The sequence below is a fragment of the Homarus americanus genome, unplaced genomic scaffold, assembly GCF_018991925.1.
Source record: "Homarus americanus isolate GMGI-L3 unplaced genomic scaffold, GMGI_Hamer_2.0 scaffold48354, whole genome shotgun sequence".
Classification (NCBI taxonomy): Eukaryota; Metazoa; Arthropoda; class Malacostraca; order Decapoda; family Nephropidae; genus Homarus; species Homarus americanus.
The window spans coordinates 7,315,917-7,330,530 of record NW_024723833.1 but is presented as its reverse complement, the minus strand read 5'-3'; the positions used below and the strand labels follow the sequence as shown (position 1 = coordinate 7,330,530).

Sequence of the window (14,614 nt, the reverse complement as noted above, 5' to 3'; positions counted from 1 at the left end):
ACATTACATGCTATCCACTAAATACTGTACAATGTTATGATCACTTTAGTTGGATGAGAAATTGTACCAATCATTCTCATTCTTGTTTTCTCCAATTAACATCTACGTGATGATACAGAAATGGATTTCATCAGTTCATGCATTCATTTGTCTGTCTGAGGCAAATTTCAGAATATAATACCTGTAAAACACAAGAACCACTACAAATAACTTTCTAATACAGCAGAATTTTTTTTTTTTTTACAAATAAACTTGTTGGTAAAAAAATTAATTTTACAAATTAGTGATTCTCAAGTTACACTATTAGCAATATTTCCATAACCATGTACAGTACAGCAAATTGAATGGGGGAATACAATATGTCAGTATATACAGTATGACTATGTACAGTATATTCTAGAAAATTCTGCCCTGAGAAGACTAATTTACTAAGCCCCAGTACAGTACTAGTAAATAAATACTAATAAAGTACTAAACATATGCTTTTATGATTTGTACAGTACAGTACAGTATTCCACTTTGATACCCAGAAGATATGACGGTAAAATGAACTGAATACCGTGTGTGTGTGTGTCCCTTTATTTTATTTTTTTCATACATGATTATATGATCAATAATACCAAATGATGCTAAGTGAATATTTTTTATATTTTGATTATATATACATTATATACAAACCAGGAGCAGTGAGAAGTGTTCACAAGAGACTTCTCATGCCAGCCTGGCACCAGCTGGGAGAGCACATGACAAAACACTTTAAAATCCCTGAAGGAACTTAAAGATGTGATGAAAATTGTAACCAAAGTCAAGTAAGTCCTCGTTTAACGTTGCCCCCGATAATGTTGTTTCGTAATAATGTTGCTATTCTTTAGATACCCATGATTCGGATAACGTCCCGCCGATTCAGTATAACATCATACTTTGTACAGCGCATCACTCTCTCTTCTTGGCGCGCTACTCTCTCACTTGCGGAACATCACAGCTTCGCCAGTCTTTGTTAGGCTTCCACAGCGTTCGTGCGTGTTTAAGTGTTTTTGCTCTTAATACTGTACTCTAACCATTCGAAATGGCTTCCAAGTGCCCATCAAGTGCTACTGATGCTAGTGTTGTGAAGAAGCAACGTAAGACCATTAGCCTTGCTATGAAAATGGAGGCTTTAAACCGTTTTGAGAAAGGTGAACGTGCGTTGGACTTGGTCTAACTCCCACAACAGTGCGTACTATCTGGACCAGCACCCACTCACTCCACCACCTCCGCCCATCAGTGAGTACAATACAAAATGATTTAGTTTATTTACATATATATACTATTTTCTATGAAATTGCCATCGAATTTCTGTATATGTAATGTATTTTATGGGGCAAAGGAAGGCATGGGAACGTAACTCCCGTATTTTATCTATTTCTTATGGGAAAAATTTAATCCTTTAACGTCGCGGTTTTCAGGAATGGAACCACGACATTAAGCGATGACTTACTGTAGTCAAATTTATTTCTGCATGCTTAAAAAAAAGGCAATTTCAGAATTTACTGAGTGAGGTGAATTCGTTGTACAAAGGACTACATACCTGTATGTACAATAATGGTCATTGGTTTAGTCGATGTTCTCTTCTTAAACGATTTGTTGAGAATGTTGGGATGAAATTCATACGTTTTTGACAAATGAAAAATTTTCTTTTCAAGAATTATCTGACACTGTGTGGATATATAAGATGTTTTTTTTTACAGATTTTTTTTCACATTTAAATGACTTGAATACCAAATTTCTGGGATTTGACAAAACAGTAGATTGTGTATTTGATAACATAAAAGCTTTTGAAATAAAACTGATTTTTTTTAAAGTTGTTGTTTATAATGACACTTAAATATTTCCAAATCCCCCAAAAGCACATGACTGATCTTGAAATTTTGGAAAAATAGACATTCAGAGCCTTCAAATGCAATTTTTAACTAACGAACAATTTTCTTAAAGATTTACCAAGTTCAGATCATTTGAAAAAACTGCAAAATTCATAAAATGTGCAGACAGTGTAATATTAGACAACTGAATTTGGGAATTCTGCAGTGGATTGATTTGAATAATTTTGAGATGTCATTGATTCATTTACACAGCAGCTCAATTTAGAGGCAAATATTTGTTGACTTAGAGTTGAACTAGAAAATATTGAAAGAGCCTGGTTAGTGACCAGATCAGCAATGAAAATTGTGGAAAATGAAGTTCTGAAACTGTAATTCCAGAGGGAGTCATTGTTTTCAGTGATGAACTTTGTTAACTCTAATTAACTGAGTAGTCTTAAAAAAAAAACTAGTGCTACATGCATAGTTCTCAAAACTACCAAATACAAACCTGGTATAAAATATCTGTTATCCTTGGTGAAGCAGCAAAAGTCTCACCAATTGTAAAATATGTTTATTTACCTTTCCTCGATTTTTTTATATTTTAAACTGTAATATGAACAAAGGCTTATCATTGTTACTTTATTAATTTCACTCATTTTTTATGTTGCTTATGTATCAGGTAATAGTATTTATAAATGTTATTTTTCAATTATATTTTTAAAAATATTATTGGTTATTAATTTTTTGAACAGGCATCCTAAAATGCTTGAATTTATGTGTTTCAATCTTCCTGTTATAATTTTGTGCTGTATTAGTAAAGCAAGATGAATACAGTATAGTAATAGCAAATAAAACTATAAAATAAAACAAATCATAATAAAAATTATGTAATACAGTAATTATTTTAATATACAAACTTGTAATTGGTGCCTTACGGTACTGCTTTCATGCATTGTGTACTAGGCGGATATAGGCTCCCACCTGGCCCCAGCTTGTGCAGGGGGATGCAGGGCTATGTATTTCTTTTCTCATTTGTTCTCTTTTTTTTCTGTCCAAACCCTTCTACAGTACCGTACTGTCCTTTTTGTCCCTGAGAGAACATTTTTGAGCAACACGACAGCTCCTCCCCCCCCCCTCCCCCCAAAAAAATCCATTTTTTATGTTATAAATAACAAGTAATTCCTAAAACTGTCCCATTTAAATCAATTCAGAAGTAATAAATGGTTGTCTAAACACACTTTCTAAGAATGCTTTCAATTACAGTTTTTTGTTCTCTAATAATTTTGTAAAATAACAATACAATAACCACTCGATAACTCAGCATTTGATAACTGGGAATTTCATATAACTTGGCATGGATATGGTCTCAGAATGTATTAGTATAACTCAGGAAATGTCGAGATATGTAAAATTATCAGGGAAAATCTTGGCATATCTGGCCACCTGCATCGCCTACCATAACTCTGTGTCACCTACTATACCTCTGTGTCACCTACCATGCAACTGTGTCTCCTATTATGATGCTTCATTCTTTGCCTGCAGTGCTGGTAAGTGTTACTTTTTTACATTTAATAATTACATATACACATGTATGGGTCAAAAAAATTTCACTGTTGTATTTTTGTAGGAGGGGGGAAGTGCCTCAATATGCTGAAATTTGGGATGACTCAGCAAGGCCAGAGCCCCATATGTGCCAAGTTCCCAAGGGTTTACTGTAATATATTAATTATAATATAATAATATATAAAATAATTATAATATAAAATTAATGATAATAATAATTTGCATCTCAAAATTCCCATGGACATACGAGAGATTTTTTCAGAAAATTATAAAAAATTTGGGCAAACGCTCTCAAAAAGGTTCGCCAGCCTTGTTCTAGGCTATACATATGTTCCTTATATTTTACACTGTTGTCATGAAATTTTGTATAAAGAAAAATTATAGCAGTTTACTGAATTTTCCTATACATAACCTTAGTACGTACTGGACTCATTTTTTTTTAAGCACCTTATCAATGAACTTTAAGACTTACCAATATAAGTATGCTTATGTCATCAAGTCATAACTTTGGCTATTGGTCTGTTTTTTAAACAAACATGACTCCACAATATTCTTGTTACCTTCAACAGTTTCCACACAGGCAAGTATAACCAGGATTGTCTTTGGTCTCTTTTATGAAATGTTCTAATAGTTGAATTTCACAGAGAATATGCCCTGCATAACTATATGATGTTAATAATTTTTTTGCATATTTTTCAGCATTCCAAGTGTCTTCATACACTGCACTTCCAGATAAATGGTTAATTATCTTTAAATTTGCTGGTATTTCCTTTGGTGTTATAGGATCCAGGAAAAGGGGAACTGTTCGATGACTGCGAAGAATCTCTGGCAAACAATTGGTAAGCATCTTATTTTCGAAAAGAGCTCTAGACAGTATCACCAGCACTACTCTGGAAGATTCAGACAACTCTTCCCAACTTTTAAATATCAAATCTCCTAAGCAAATATTCCATGGGCCTTTCACGATGATCCCTTCTTGATTTTCCTCTAACAACCTCCGTAGCTTCAAGCCCAGTTTTCGGTCCCTTTCTGTATCCACATAGACTAGGAGGAAGTGATTTTGTTGCACATGGTTCTTGTAGATCGAATGTCCTCTAATATGGGAAGAAATGACATTCTTAGTCTATCTACTAATTGTAGGTATCGAAGATTTTACAGCCGAGTTTTAGCAATTTACTGGTATAGGACGGCAAGAATAAGACAGTACAATGTGTCAGTGCTTTTTTACGGCAGATAGATTTAACTCATTTCACATTAACCAGACTAAAGTAGTTTGCACAGAAGATCAAATTTGCCAAAATTTCTGTTTGTATTTTATATAATGGATTCAACCTACTTATATCACTATATACCTTGTATAAGAATCCAAACATTTTCAAGTTCTTTTGAAGATGAATTAGAATCAAAAAGGCATGATAATGGGTGTACTGACTAAGATCTAGAGATTTCATAGGTTAACAATTAACACTAAAACAGTCATTGTACATGGAAAGAAAGCCTGGGTGAACCATACTGTGTGTTGATGAAGATTGTTAGTCTACACCCTTCACATAACACAAAACGATAATTATCCTTTAATTATAATTAAAGGCGCTGTGGTTGGGTTTCCTGAAGGAACAAGAAGAATTGGTATACTATCATGCTTTATCTAATTAAAAACTATGAAGAGAGGAGCAGGAAACAACTGATTGACCGTACTAGAAGCCCAAGACAGGATTGGTTGGTGGATCTATGTAGAGATCCTTTGCTTTGCATGGAATTAGGGGTGATGAAGAGAAGACATGTAATACAGTACTCATTAATCCCTCATTGCATTATTGTACAAACTGCTGCACAACACATTATGAACGTACCTCTCTCGGCCGATCTGGGAAAGGAGGTCGTCTCTGCATAGATCTCTGTGTCTTGAGAGTTTTACAATATCACTAAAATATTCTTGAGGACTGCTGAGTGTGTTGTCATCCTTGGTTGAGAAAGCATCTGATGTTAACCTACAAAAAAGCAAGATACATTATTCACAAGATATGCCTATGTCTAACAACATCTGGCTTATCTAACAAGGTAATTTTCCAAGCCATGCATAAAATACAGTATAACAAATTTATAAAAAAAAAAGTCACTAAACCAAGAGATGTTTTACAAAAGAGATGACAGTACAGGGTATTAACTTGAGGTATCAGGCGAGGAAGTTGGGAACCAAGATACAGTACTCTTAAATATCAGTTCACCAACCAGCCTTCCAAAATTAATTAAATCACATGCATACTCTACTATGAGCACGGACATGTGGCAGTTGTTTTGAAGGTTTACATACGGTACAATACTTTAAAAAAATATCATCTTCCACATTGATGTAAAACACAATTAAACTAAACCCATTACTATCTTTAAGTTAGTGAAATAAATGTTGTAAATTTTAGTCTATAATGAGACTTCAATTTATCTTATTGCAAGTATCAGTTACTGAAAATATTCTTGTATTAAAATTCAAGGTACAGAAGTAGCTAACAATGAAAACACCAGCATACTTTAAGAAGTGAGTTTAAAGGATGCCTCATAGGTCGTGTACAATGGTAAAATTATTATTATTTTTATATTGCAAGTGAGGAAAATATAACAAGTCAGCAAAAATGGCATATAAATTAACATATGCTTGGGGGTTGTTGAATAAATTATATTGGATAATGAAGACACACAACAGGCTTATTCAAGAAGTCAGCATCACATATAAAGTTCCCTCTAATATAAAAATACCTCTTAAATGCAAACCCCACCACCTATAAATATAATAAATATCAAACAGCTTAGCCTACGTACCTACAGGTAGAATTCTATACCAGCACACAGATATATGCCAAGAGTATATAAATAAGGCACCAGAAACGCAATATAAATCACTTTCAAAACCTTAAAAAATTTACACTATACACCAAAACACTGTGCAGTTATTTCCTGTTGCGTACCTACAACCTTTTCTATGTCCCACCTTCCCCTGACCTCACGATTGTGCCGTTATCCCATGCTAATAGCTCACGCAAAAGCTTAGTATAGTTTGAATATGTTACCAATACAGAACTTAAAATTATGCATATGATGCAAAAACAATTCATCATCTAAGGTGAAACAAACTTACCCTGATACAGCAATGACAGTGTTAGCAGAGCCCTGAACCAGAGTTGAAATTGCAGATTTAGAGGGACTTCTTGACGTAGACCGTTGAGAAGGCGAAGTTGGAGACGTTTTCCGACGGCAAGAAACTGGTGGTGACGGAGTTGACGAATTTGTACGTATTGGGGGAATGCCTGATTCTACTAGTGGTTCGGTGATACTGACGGAAGGCACAGAGGATATGGAAAGGTTGGTGAGGCTTGTTGATACAGAACTTAGGGAGAGTGAGGTGGACGATGATGATGATGTCGAGAGGTGACGAACTACTGATGATGAATTACTAGTTAAAGGATTTACTGGATGTGTGGAAAGTGCTGTTGGTGAAGATTGTGATTCTGGAAGTGGATCCTCTGCTACAGATGATGATGAAGATACAGATGGGGGAAACATTGATGTAACCACTTCTGAAGACATAGTAGAGTGTGACGATTTCCATGAGAGAAGGGAGACACTATCTGTGGGAGCTGATGAAATTTCACCTAGCAGGATATATTTATCCATTTTTATCCTTGTTTTTAGTAAGGTACTTTAGTATGATGGGGTACAAAGCTCACCTCCTGTCTTAAGGGCCACTGGTTCACGTCCAGTGCAACTAACTTTACAGTTGGGATAGTGAAGAGTCTAGTGCAGTGCCACCCAAAGGCTTAGTATTGAGCATGTTGTATCAGCACTGCTCCAAACAGGTTACTTATTTGATGATCTATATACCACAGTTAACTTTTACAATGCCACTTATTTTTATGTAAATGCAGAAGTAAATAGGTTGACAAGTCAAGGAAAATGTTATGAGATAGTTTTTCAGTTCAATAATTGTAGATAACCTTCTGCCTGTAATGGCTAGCCAGGCCAGTTACTACATGTAAATGACTACTTGGTTCTGGGTTCACCAATTACACAAGATAAACCATCTAGTCATCTTGCATCAGATGGACCATACAGTATATACTGAGTGACAGAAACCGTGAGACAGCCACATAACAATCTGGAAATAAATGAAGTTTGTTAAATTGATTCCATCATATATACAGTATATATATATATATATATATATATATATATATATATATATATATATATATATATATAAATCACTGTAGGTGCGCGTGATCTAGGTATATGCTGATAACCACAAGGAAGAACTTCTTTTTATATATCTATATATATATATATATATATATATATATATATATATATATATATATATATATATATATATATATATATATATATATATATATATATATATATAGTAATACACTGTGTGCATTGCGCATGAAATATATATATATATATATATATATATATATATATATATATATATATATATATATATATATATATATATATATATATATATATATATATATATGTGGCCCACAATGAAAACGTGGATAAGATAAATATTGATAAAATCACATGTCTTTGTTCAAGACGTCTTCAGAAGTTTTGAATAAAGGAAATAAAGTACTCCGTTGTTTCCTTTAAGCCCGTGTGATTTTATATATATATATATATATATATATATATATATATATATATATATATATATATATATATATATATATATAAACTCTTCAGACAAGGCACAATATGGCAGAACGCCTTGAAACATTCAAAATCTCAAAACGCTGATAGATATGAAAGACGTGAACCCGGGCCATTTCTTTGTGATGTCACGCACCACCAACACGAGAGGACATAACTTCAAACTCGTCAAGTGCACAACAAATATAAGTTAATACTTCTTCAAACAGAGTGGTAGACCTATGGAACAGTCTACCAGCCCAAGCTGTGGAATCACAAGCTATACTGGGCTTCAAAGCAGCCATTGACAAGGTCATGAACAATGAAGGGATCCTACACAGGTCACTGGCTCCCTTCCCTCGGCATGGCCATCTCTAGTGGGTGGCCATTAGGTAAATAAGGTAGGTAAATTTAGAAATATTTTCCTCTCCTCTCTTAAGAATTTTTCTGGTTAACTTTAACTTCATAAATGAATTGGCCGTCAGTAGCAGCCCAGCAATCAGCCAACTAAGGTAAACATTTGCATTACTAAAGTTTGGTGGTATATTTTAAGATTTTGTTTTGTCTCATTGCATTTCTTTATTAATAATCAATAATTATAATTCTTCAACTTTCGTATTATATGTCCACTAGAGAAACTGGACAACATATCAAACAAGATGATTTTCAGTTTCTACTTTCTTTCAGTTCCACCCTCGTTATAACAATCACTGTAGACCGTGGTACTGTTTGCCAGGATCCGGACCGTCTTATCTGAAGTTCTTACGTCCTTTATCCCCTGACTGATGATGGTAGGACACTATTAACTTAGCTTCTTTAACTTACAACAAAAGTTAACATCCAAAACGGTATCGGGAATGTACCCAGATTCTGTCATAATAAAATGCATTCTTTCTGACCCCACACGACCACGTATTATCACCTATCACCCTTTTGACGACCTGTCGGTTCGTTAAAGTATTACGCAAAATCTTGTCAACGTAAATGACTGGTGTCACAGATTTCTTAATACGCATTTATAGATGATCTGATCAGATTTTAAAACAATTTACTTGATTTTCACATGATCACATTTTTTCTGTTTCCTCTTTCTCTGGATAGGCTAAACCAAAATTCTCAAATTCCTTGGTAACGTTTCCTCCACTTGGAGCAAGTACTGTATGCCGCACTTATTTGGAAATTTTTTAAACTACAGCACAAATACTTAACAGTTTATTTTAACTGGATGTTCTTTATTTATCTTTTGGTTTACAAATATTTGAGGTGAACCACTGGCGTATGAAGGACAGATCAGCAGACAGTCCATCTTCGTCACTCTAGTCTCTGGACAAAAAACCCTACAGTTCATAACCTTTGAATTTAGAATGACCTTATGATGTTACTGTACATATAGTATAGTATATCCCACTAAATTAGCGAGATAACTATGTCTGCAATATGTTCTCTTAGGAGTGTGAAACGGAAAGTGGAACCCTTAGGGATGACGGCCCTTTAGGGGCAGAGTGGATACAGCACACTGTATATTGTTCCTTCGGTACACAAGGAGGCAGTAAGGCCGGTACTGTACTCAAACGTTTCATTTCTCCAACTGCAAAGGTTGGTACTTACAGCGTGGGGTGAACCAGTGACTTTAGGCAGGAGGCGAGCAATGTATTACCCACCATCTTACAATTGTGATATATAATGTACCTGTTCATTATGTAAGGCTACAGTACAGTTACACAGTATATGCCCAATACATTATATCAGGAGAAAACACAGATACAGTATGTTCCCTAGGTGATTTTCCTGAAGTTTATCGCCTATTGTATCTCGAATATTGAAGCTTCACAGAGTTTTCATCTTTTCACGGCCTTACCTGTGACTGGAGAGAAAAGTCACACCTCAATTTCTAAGCAATTTTCGCAGGCATGGTTACGTTTTAGCTTGAGTAACGATCCTGTTGAGAATCCTGCCACTCGTGTGATTTCCGCTTCCTTCGACTGTAGACAATGTGTAAATACCCAAATGTCGTCAACACCGTCCACTTTTTCTACATACGTCATCATGAAAGAAACAACGTGTGCTGACTTCCTGAATACCTGTACTAGAACGTCAACACTAACCTTGAGGCTTGAATCCCAAACATGTGAGCGCCAAGTCAGTTGTGATTTTTTTTTCTAGTCGCTTCAAGTGCTAGGCTATTAAGCACGGTTCAATAGCTTTAACTTTGTCACAACATAAAACCTTGACAAAATAGCAAAACGTAGTAAGTCAATCCGTTGCGTTGTGTACTAATGTATTAGCAGGACCCGGGACTGAGTTGCCTAAAAGCATCAGCGAGGGTATAACGTAATATAACTACACAAGTATAATAATCTTCACTGCACGTATAATATATGAAAACAACAAACAGAAGGCTTCCTCATCATGCCTATGCACTGTTTCCGCATTATCAGACTCCTCTTAGCTTAATAGTGTGTCGTAGTAAAAGTCCCAAGTGGTAACTACTCTAGTATTCCGGTTGTGGTTTGTAGTGGTTGGTTTGCCCTCCATCATGCACCTGACGCTGTTCTTATACCGCCGTCACACCTTGCTATAACGTCCATAATAATACCTCACACTTGCAGTAACTTCCTACAGTAATAGCCCGTCACACTTGCTGTAACATCCAAAGTTACACCTCACTGTCACACCTTTCTATAACATCCACAATAATACCTCACCATCACACTTGCTGCAACATCTTACAGTAACACCCCGTCACACTTGCTGTAACGCCCATAGTAACACCTCACTGTTACACCTTGCTGTAACATCCATAATAACACCCCACCGCCACACCTTGCAGTAACATCCTACCGTCACCTTTCTGTAACACCCCACCGTCACACCTTGTTGTAACATTCTATATTAACACCACGCCGTCACATCTTGCTGTAACATCCTACCGTCTCCTTTCTGTAACACCCCACCGTCACACCTTGTTGTAACATTCTATATTAACACCACGCCGTCACACCTTGCACTAACATCCTACCGCCTCCTTTCTGTAACACCCCACCGTCACACCTTGTTGTAACATTCTATATTAACACCACGCCGTCACATCTTGCTGTAACATCCCACCATCACACCTTTCTGTAACACCCCACCGCCACATCTTGCTGTAACATCCCACCGTAGCGTTTCTGTAACACCCACCGTCACATCCTGCTGTAACACCCCACCGTCACATCCTGCTGTGCATTCCGTCACATCCTACCATCACACCTTGCTGTAACAACCACAAATCTTCACCATAAGTCAAGCACCATATTATTCCATCACATCAAACAATGCAACACTAATAGCATCACAGTGCACCATTATAACTCCATACTATTTCACTTCAAAGTATTGTGCAATTTGTGCCATAACACTCCATAAGATGCTTGACTGTACAACTTTCACCACCATTATCCTTAGAGTGACTTACAGAAAAAAAAATGTGTGGTGAATACTTGGTATGAATATGTCCTACCCCTAGGAGCGCTGCTGCAATACTGACTAGAATCTTCATGTGCTCGATAGTCTGACTGCTCGTGATGCCGACAGTCGACACACGTATATTCCCTTGTCAACAACTTTCCTTTTCTGAAATATATTAGACAATATTAAGTAAGAATTTCACCATGTAAAAGGTGTATTTTGGGGGTAAAATGATGTACATAACTTGTTTATATTTTGATATTTCACGCACGTATATACAGTATGTATCTACTGTAGTTTAATTGTATTTCCTCCTCTTGACCTCGAGAGTAGCGCCAACTGTTGTGTAGCGGAGAAGGTATCAACTTATTATTATCAAGGCGAGAGGTAATAACGTAAAAGCAAAAATCCGCTGTCATCATTTGATCTCATCTCATGGATCCAGACCGTTTTGTTTGCCGTGACGTAGAACAGGTTTTTATATGTATTTATATATGTATGTATGTATGTGTGTGTGTGTGTGTGTGTGTGTGTATGTGTGTGTGTGTGTGTGTGAACAACGTGTTTTGTCTCCAGGGTTGGCTCGCTCAAAAGTCACTTTACCGAGGACACTAATTGTAAATGGGTATTATGTTCTTTATAAAGCGTCTTACACACAACCCTGTATCCAAATCCTTGCAGGGAATTATCAAGTTAAGAAAGTGATGAATACATCGTCAAAACTAAATATAAAAGTTTGTGTGGATTCCCGAAGTTCTTTGAATAACGACGAAGGCGGATGTTGATGATCGCCTGGGGCGATCGGAGCTGGGAACCAATGCTAACAAACTTGTTCTACATCTGGTTGGTTACGTCATAAGTTAACTCCGGAAGTTCCACCCAGTACATTTTTTTTCTTGTCGATACGTAACGAGGGGGCTGGCTGGCAATGGGCATCTTTACTGTTGGGTTCAGTTCTATACTGAGGTTAACGACTTGGGCCCATCGAGAGGCTTCAGTGATGCATCTTATAGCTTCATTTTCAGTAGTTTCCAACGTTTCCCCACTTCTATTTATAGCGAAATATAGTCAAGCACAGAGTAAGCACTTACGATGCATGTAGCAAGTGCGTAGGGTGCCACTGAACAGGAATAACTATAACAAGAAGCACTACATTAATGCCATGCAAAAATAGCATTTACATCGAAGATGAATATACAAAAATGCAATAAATAACAAAGGCAACATAACATTAATGATGACTGCAATGTGCAAACAAATAGTGAAGTAAATAAGTCAACACTAGATCATAAACTTTTTTACCTGTTGGGCACCAGTGCCTCGCGGCGGCCTGCCAAGCAACACTCATTATTACCACGCCACGCTCCTGATCTCCTGAATTCACGTTATTAAAGTCCGTCCCTTCTCTTTTCATTTATTTCCACTATTAAATGAATTGCATACATATATTAATTTATTTTAAAAAGTTACCAGATAACTGCATGCAGTGTAAATCGCTCATGGCAACATACAGTAGTGTAGACCTAAACACTAGCTGGCAATCCTAGAATCACATCACGCCTCTTGCTTACTGAGTGCTGGCGCTGTTGGGCTTGACAGACCGTCAGTAGGCAGATACTTGAACACAGTACCTGAGTCTCTGTGTAGGTGATACGTTAAATCAGCTTTGTCAATACAATATAAAGCATGCTCTCCTTTTGACATTCAATTGTATTTACTGTATTATCAAACTTTGATACGACGACACTTTCGGTTCTGTATAATAAGAATTATTCTGCCTTTACCGTGGGTTTAATTATAGGAATATTAATGTTTGTACGGTATAGTTTAGTGTCGCGCCAGCTTCAGGAAGACAGATTGGCTATGTTGACAAATCGGATTTAAAAAAAAGGCTTGCAAGTAATTTCGTCGCTGCCTTAAGTAGTTATCCTCCACAGTGTGTCGGGCTGAAGTGGTTCCTCTGAGGTGCTGTGTAGGAGCTAAGTTAAAACGGTGCTGTAGTCCCGTCCTCATAAAAATAGCATACAGTATATAGTCAGACTTAAATATTTCCGTTGATTATTTTAATACTGATGAATTACATGTTTGCTGTGAACAGAGCCGATAAAGGTTTATACTGTACTGTACTGTTTTGGGTTTAACCGCAGGTAAGTACAAATTACATTAATGAAGTGTTTTTCTTAAATATGTTTAGTTTCATATCAGAAGTAAATTTTAAAGTTAGGAAAGTGGACGCGTCGTGTAAATATACGTCCCGAGTCGAGTCGAACACACGATGTACCCCCCCCCCCCTCAGGATGCCATAATTCCCAGCATAAATCAATCAGCGTCACTGTCAAGTTTCAGGAGAAGCCACATGAAGAATTACCGACACGACGGCCTACGCAATTCCATAGATTCCCATAATCGTGTGATGAACAGTAACGAATTAACAGACCGGTAGAAATTATCTAAAAACTTCCTTGACTTTCTTTTAAAATCTTGTAACTTATTATCATAAAAAAAAACAGATGTATAGATAAGAACACAGTGATATTAGCGACTGGATATCAAATTATTATGTTTCTTGTGGACTTGAAGTTGTGTGGTCTTGGAAACTTGTACAGGTGGTGACTTGAACGACTGTGCCTCCGTGAACTGCGGGTATTCTCGAGACCTTAGTATATAATAGTGGTTGCTTGCCCCTTGTGTTAGAAGCTGGCCGGCACTAAGACCATCTATGTGTGAGTTCGTTTAAAGTCGCTAACACAACAATCACACCCAAAGTTAGCGAACTGTATGGCATGACCCAGTGTCAAGGATTAACCCCAAAAGACCGAATAGCTGCGGCTAACTTCTTGCTGATGCCGCACAGTACCGCTGTCTGGGTGACCTTGGCCAAGGTCATTCTCACTCTGACAAACTTAAGGAAACTTTGGCCGTGTCAATAGTACTGTTTTTAGACATTTTATATTTCAGTTTAATAGAAACGAGTTTTTTTTAGGGAGATTCTAATATAACGGAATAAGTTGGAAAATATACGGCGATGGCCCGCACGTCAGCACTAGTAACCGCATTGGGGGAGGAGGCGG

General features: G+C 36.6%; 1 protein-coding gene across 1 annotated transcript; it reads right to left on the bottom strand.

The window, feature by feature from the left end:
* Nucleotides 1–1,342: 1,342 nt before the first annotated feature.
* LOC121863844 lies at nucleotides 1,343–11,610 on the bottom strand. Its single transcript, XM_042362727.1, has 4 exons — nucleotides 11,551–11,610; nucleotides 6,535–7,551; nucleotides 5,255–5,392; nucleotides 1,343–4,495 (listed from the first exon to the last, which is right to left on the bottom strand). The coding sequence occupies exons 2-4, from the start codon at nucleotides 7,068–7,070 to the stop codon at nucleotides 3,964–3,966; spliced, it is 1,206 nt and encodes a 401-aa protein (XP_042218661.1). The 5' UTR covers nucleotides 7,071–7,551; nucleotides 11,551–11,610; the 3' UTR covers nucleotides 1,343–3,963.
* Nucleotides 11,611–14,614: the final 3,004 nt, after the last annotated feature.

Coding starts and splice junctions, on each gene's coding strand:
- LOC121863844 (XM_042362727.1), bottom strand. CDS start 7,070: ATGGATAAATATATCCTGCTAGGTGAAATTTCATCAGCTCCCACAGAT. Junction 5,393..6,534: donor ACTGTCATTGCTGTATCAGG/GTAAGTTTGTTT, acceptor GCTTTTTTGTAG/GTTAACATCAGATGCTTTCT. Junction 4,496..5,254: donor TCCCAGATCGGCCGAGAGAG/GTACGTTCATAA, acceptor TTCCCATATTAG/AGGACATTCGATCTACAAGA.